At 34.2% G+C, this 6,953-nt stretch overlaps 1 protein-coding gene across 1 annotated transcript in view; it reads right to left on the bottom strand.

Moving 5' to 3' along the window:
• Positions 1 to 170: 170 nt before the first annotated feature.
• The window catches only part of LOC105622986 (centrosomal protein of 135 kDa), a 43,190-nt gene continuing 36,407 nt past the window's right edge, over positions 171 to 6,953 (bottom strand). The window contains 8 exon segments of the mRNA XM_012204388.1: positions 171 to 200; positions 202 to 418; positions 497 to 610; positions 727 to 858; positions 1,029 to 1,231; positions 1,311 to 1,487; positions 1,676 to 1,873; positions 1,931 to 2,210. Coding sequence (XP_012059778.1) covers positions 171 to 200; positions 202 to 418; positions 497 to 610; positions 727 to 858; positions 1,029 to 1,231; positions 1,311 to 1,487; positions 1,676 to 1,873; positions 1,931 to 2,210 — 1,351 coding nt within the window.

Below are 6,953 nucleotides of genomic sequence, written 5' to 3'. Positions count from 1 at the left end.
GTGTGTGTGTGTGTGTGTGTGTGTGTGTGTGTGTGTGTGTGTGTGTGTGTGTGTGTGTGTGTGTGTGTGTGTGTGTGTGTGTACGTGAATAGAGCAAAAATTATCTCGGAAAAGCTAAAGGTTCTTACGAAAGCTCGGAAAGCATTTTTGAAACATTAACTAGGTATTTGCTATACTTCCTTCGTTAAGGAAACTTCTAGAACTTTTATCTGTGTTACTGACAGACTTGCGTTGCGAGGAGAATGTGCTAGGGCATGGCACAAAATCGGCAGAGAAGATACATTTTTCAAAGGAGGAACATTGACACTCGAGCAAAAACGATATAGGTCGATTATGATTCGTCCTCACCTGGCTAGGATCGCGTATGCATGTATATTTGGGAATCACGTTGTATGGTTTTTTCAGCCAATCTACTTGCCTAACGGAAATCGTAATTGGCTAATTAATCCATTATAATCTATTTTTTGAGCATGTCGCTCAATCATTCCCGCTCTACCTGACCGTGGAGGCGATACCATCGCCATTAGGGGTCCTAATATCTGATTGAGGAAGAGTTGTGCGATCTTGGAATGAATTTTGTTGAGGGAGAATCATGGATTTTTCAGAATATCTAAATTTTGGAATGATCATGATAGGCAATATACAACAAAACGAGAGAAAGCATAAAGAATAATTAGAAAAGAGATAAACTTGTGATTGTCAAACAATTTTTTAGTAATAAAATACCTGCGACTTTCTTCCTCCTTTCTTGCACGGTCAAACCTCTCATTGGTGACTTGCCTACGGAGCTCACTGATCTGTTTGCTGTATTCCGCCGCTTGATTCTGATACTGTTTAAGTTCTGCAGATTCTGATGATCTATAATCGTAAGATGTAAACACATGATATAATATAAAAAGAATAGAATACGAACAATATATGTATATACGTATTATTCATGTACGCACGCACGCACGCACGCACGGCGCGCGCGCGCGCGCGCGTGTGTGTGTGTGTGTGTGTGTGTGTGTAAGAATAATGAGACATACAGTTTACTTTGAAGTTCGGAAATTTTCTGCTTTAATCTGGAGACTTCATTTTGCAGTTCTTGATTGGTAGTCTGCGCATTAATGGACTCTTGTTTAGCTTGATTTAAAAGAGTTTCCAGCCGTTCCACAGTCACGCGATCTCTAGTAATTTGATCTTGAACAATATTCTGCTCGGCTTGCAGTCTTGAAAATTGCGTCTCGTACTATATGAGAAAGAACAAGGCGATATAGACAAACTGAAGTGTAAAAACTAGAAATGTATGGAATAGAAAATAAATTTACATGCACTTTCATGGTGTCCTTATCACCAAGCTGCTCCGTAAGCGTATCCTTTTGTTGATCCAACTTAACACATAGATCCCTGACTGCCATTAGATCGGCTTCGACTCGATGTTTCTGTTCGATTTGTTGCTGCAGCTGTATCTCCATGCTGGCAACGCTCTGCGTCAAACTGCTTATCTAAAGAAATCATTATATGCGTGAGAATGATGAGATATTTACATCTCAAAAATTTATCGTATTATTCTGATCCCTTAAATTAAATTATTTTCAGCTGAATATATCGCAATGTAAGATGTCGTAAGTGAAAATACTAATACAATTCTTTGTTTGTTTTCCTTGCATCAACTATAAAGAGAGCGAAATACCTGAGTCTCGTAACCCTTTATTAAACAGTCCCTGTCCGCTAATTGACGCTCAAAATCAAGTATTTGATGCTTCGCGGTTTGAAGAGCACCTCTAGCCTCCGCCGCCTCAGACTCTAAACTGTGATTATTATTCTCCAGAACTGTCGCCTCTAAACTGAGGCTTCGGAAGTGGTTCAACATTTCTGTTCTCTCATTCTCCTAGAAAGATTGAGGTAAATAAGTGAATGTTGTTAATAAGATTCTTTTTGGATATACCTTCCGATTTAAGAGCTCCTCAGCACGACGGACCTCGCTGACATAAGTCTGCAATTGTCTCTTCAAGTCATAACACTCGGCGCGCGAAGTTTCTAGCTCGCGTTGCATGTTTCGCATCTCGCAGGTCAACGCTGCCAGATCGTCCTGCAGTTTCCGATTCTCGTGAATTGCGTTCTCACGATCTACTGACGCGGCCTCAAACTGCCGCTGTATCGACTCCATCTCCATCTGTAACGACCTGAGCTGACGTTCCTGCTCCGCGCTTTGATCGATGCATATTCTACAATAATATCATTATTGCATGTTCAAGAGCATAGAAAAATTAAATATTAAATGTAGAAAATGATTTAGATTCTAATGAATTAAATCAAATAGAAACAGAAATAGCTTATAAGAGTCACAAAGTTGAAGTATGATCAAATCTTTTATTACAAAGGAATATAATAACGACAAATGATTCAACTCTCGATTAAAAATCCCCTTATCAATATCAGTATAATAATTAAAGTCCCCTTATCAATATAATAATTGTTTATATCTAATTAATGATTGAATTATTTTAAAATTTGTTGATTGCGATTCAATCATTAATTAGATATAGATAATTATTGTACACTGATGAGAACTCTAATCGAGAGTGAAATGTTTATCATTACTGTATTCCTTCTGTAATAAAAGATCACACGTCAACCTTGTGGTGGCTCTTACAGGCTATTTTCCTTTTTATTTGAAAAATTAAATATCTAGTAGATTTAGAAAAATAATAAATTATTGTTTAATCGTATTATAATTGTAAAATGATTCCTATATACAAAAAGACGGTTTTGCAGAAGTATCTAAAAATTTTGCTCAACACAGATTTGAAAATTTTATTGGATTATCAAAATAATTACGTAAGATATAATTACTTAAGCTAGTTGCTAAAATGTCAAAATTTTTTGTAGTATTGCTCATATTTGAATTTCCTATATAATTATTTTGAGAATTCGGTAGATATATAATTTAGATTACACTGATTTGAGTATCCTTTAGAAATGTAGAGGTGATTTGAGTATCCTGAATAATTTCCAACAAGAATTAAGTAGAGAATTGATTTAGAAGATATAATAAATTAAAGTTTCATAACATGTAGAAGAAATGACATTAATATAAGAGATATATTACACGCGAAATGGGATCATTCCCTCCCTTCTCACCCTTCTGTCAAGGGCATACGACTTTTCACGCGAAGCGAGGTCTATTCCCCTGCTTACGGGATGAAACAAACCTATTTCACCCCATATATACACCCTTATGACTTCACATGGGTCTTCAACTTGACAAACTTTACTGTTCGTAGTATATCTCATATACAATGTTCTCTACATTACGTAACTTTAATTTACTATTATGTATCTCCCAAACCAATGCTGTTCTCCACTTACGAGTAATTCCTGTAGGGAAGCAAAACACTCTTCCTTACAATGTATTTAAGAGTTCAATCGGTGAAGTGTAATCAAATGCATATCAATAGTTGAACAGAATTATTTTCAGATTTGTATTTACTCAATTTTTAATTATTTTAACAAAATCATTCTTTCCGTATACTTAATATAATCTAGATTATATAATCTTTCATTACGATTTCATATAACAATGTTTGATCTGTCTGAGATCGTTTACCGATCAGGTGTTCATTCCTGGTGCAAGATACGTTTCCGAAAGGGGACAAGGCCAGCACGAATGAATTAGGCGTTCGTTATTTTCTAACTTGTACAACTCTTTCGAAATGAGGTATTTACGTGATTGGATTTTCGTATTATTATTTGTACAGATCCGATTTCTCAATGCCTGTAATTCCTTAATAAATCGAAAGCGAAATATCGATCTATTCATGCATATGCTACGTTTATGAATTAGCCGACGTATATACAAATGATATTGAACTGAATAACACGACATTAAATATTGTAGATGAAATTTTCTTGGAAGAACTAGATAAGAGATCTGCAGCTTTCATCACGGAAAATGTTGATGTCAATCGAAAGTCAATCATTCCCGAGTTTCAACGAGCTAATGAGCGGAAACAAATCACGAATCGATGAAACTTGAGCTCCAAATCAATGTGTCTTGCGGAGGGGGACAAACGTATGAACCATCGATCATCGATCATCCGCATCGATTACGCACGGTGCGGTTTGCATAATCGCGAGACCTGCAACGTGGCGCAAAAAATATCCGGACACAGAACGACTTTCTCTCGCCTCTCTTGCCGTTCTTCTCAGCAGCAGTAGCAGCAATCGTCTTCCGCGGAAGATCTGATCTAAGCATGAAAGTGAAAACCAATTCCATCATGCGAATCGAGGAAAGCATTTTCCATGGGGCAGTGACAATCTTCTAATCGACGGTTCGGCTCGAAAGAAAAACAATTTTTTATAATTACTTACTGCTAAATATTGACTTGTAAAAGACATCTGGATGCGAATTCGCATCAGAAAAATTCCCAATTTATAGGTATTTGAGAAAATTCGATTTTGCTTAATACACAGTTTTGAATAAATAACATTTTGTTTTTCGAAAATTCAATATTATCAATCGATTGATTAGAAAATTTTATATTGACAAACATAGGTTTTATTTTAATTTCGTTTTTATCTTTCACAATATTAGAAGTGCATTCGGAGAGATTTTCTATTAACGCTATTCCTGTCATTCTGTCTTTGTTTTACGTCTAAACAATGAAGATGGAATGATAAAAGAACGCTAATAGTATTTCCCCGAACGCATCATAGATATAAAATGTTAAAAATGTCTGTGAATTTGTACCAGGTTCTTTATGCATACTCAATAGGGATATGTCCTTTATAGGTTAATAAACTAAAAATTTTCTAATGAACGCATTTCACATTAGAAAAGAATGCCAATTTTAATGATCGATGATAATAAAATGTTAATATTATTAGGCATCAAAATCCATTTTGAGCAAATAAGATTTTCACTTCTTCGCTTATTTATGTTATTAACAATCGATTTTCCATTTATTATTATTTAAAACTGAGTACAGGGTTTAATAAAATTTTTAGAGCTAAATATCAAGGAAATGAGAAAAAATGAAAGCCATTATCGCGCTAACGTCTTCAATTGGCCAAGAAATTTCTTATTACTTCGATAATACTGAGAGAAATGCTATGGACTCCATAATCAATTTTCTCATGGTTTGATTACGTGCGTATTTTTAGCAATTTGCCCGTTACGCCTCAGGATGGATTATGATGAAGTGATAATGATGAAGTGATAAAAATTATGTCACGGATGTTACAGAAGACTGCATTTTGCGATGCCCAAGGAAAGTGATTTTTATTTCCACAGGTTTACGACAAGAGATATAAATTTCTCTTCCACAGACGGAAATTTTGTCGTAAGCAATACATCGATGATGTTTGCGAGTAAATGTCGATTCCGGTAGTAAATTATCAGTTTTTCCACATTTGTTCTTCTCGACATGGAAGAGTTCCGTTCGCGAGGCATTCCGAAACTATAAATAGAAGTTAGAGATGTGTAAATCAAACATTTATGACATAGAATCGAATCGAAATCTTTGATAATATGTTTGAAAATGAATCGAATCAAATTTGAAATTTTTACGTCGAATCAAATCAAGTCGAATCTTTCTTATTCGAAAATAAATCAAATTCAAATCAAATTTTTACAGATTTATATTAAAAACTAATTTAAAAGTAATAAAGTATTTTCAATAATCTTCTAGATTTTTTAAATAAACTCAAAAATAAATCATTTTCAATTTACGAGAATTGTGTATACATGAAGTAAACAAAATAGGCGATTGATTTGAAATCAAACTACCGATGATTCGAAATTTCGAACTTATTTCGAGTCTCAAATTTGAAAACGAATCGAATCTGTGATTTCTCTTCAAATTTGAACTATTAGCATATCTCTATAATAGACATAATGAGAATTAGTCTTAATAATTAATATCAAGGATTTTTTTTTTAAATGGAATACTGCATAATTCCAATTAGCTCCAAATACTATTTCGTCATTTAATTATCGCATTTTGCTTATATTTTTGACTTCTTGTTGTCTCTAAATGTTACATGTCTTACTCTCTCTCCTTCTTCAATACTAGCTTAAAAGGAAAGTTCATGACGATATAGTGCAAAAGAAAAAGTGTCATAGAAAACATTGCAAGTGCTCTACAAATGTTCTGTTAATGCATGCAAGGATGTTCCTCGCGACATCAGGATACTTGACTTGGCAGGTTCGTATTGGCTTAATTACGAAGTAAATCTAATTTTATACGTTTAATAAAATGCACAATTCATTCATCTCTATTTGTGACAATGTAGCCATTACCGAAATTTGTATGATTTGAATGGTAATGGTCGGTACATGATGCACTTTTTGCCGCAATGTGTTAAATGTGAAAGTTATGCACAACATTAACAGTTCGATCAATAGCAACTCGCATTTTCTATTCCATAATCCAGTCCAGTTCTATTCTATAATCGCACATATAATAATAGTGTAAAACTATTCGAAAACCGTTTCTGCAATAAAATCTGCATTCATAAAAAATGAGCTCCAAAAACGACGAAATCTATTGTGAAAAGATGAGTCAGAGAATGCATCACCTTAAAGAGGATTTACTGGATCCCACTCCTTCTCTTTCTCTCACTCATGCATGCACGCACACACGCACGATCACTCCCTCCTCCTTCCCTCGCTCACTAACTTACTCACTCTCTCACTCACTATTCTCTTTCAGAGATGTTTAACAAAATTGATGGCAAGCGATATAAGTTCAATTCATAGAACCGTTCTAAAGAAGATACAGCTATGCATTGTGAACATTATATTGATTCAGAAACGACATCTATAATTTTAATCTTCTGAACACTGAAATTTTTCTCGCTGAGAATCTTTGATCTTTAATAATCTGAAGACAAATAAATTATTTAAATAAAATTAGCTTTTAACAATACTGAGAAAACTATATATACATATATATATATATATATAT

The sequence above is a fragment of the Atta cephalotes genome (assembly GCF_000143395.1).
Source record: "Atta cephalotes unplaced genomic scaffold scaffold00051, whole genome shotgun sequence".
NCBI classification, from domain to species: domain Eukaryota; kingdom Metazoa; phylum Arthropoda; class Insecta; order Hymenoptera; family Formicidae; genus Atta; species Atta cephalotes.
The sequence above is the reverse complement of the archived record's forward strand: the minus strand, read 5'-3'. Positions and strand labels throughout refer to the sequence as shown.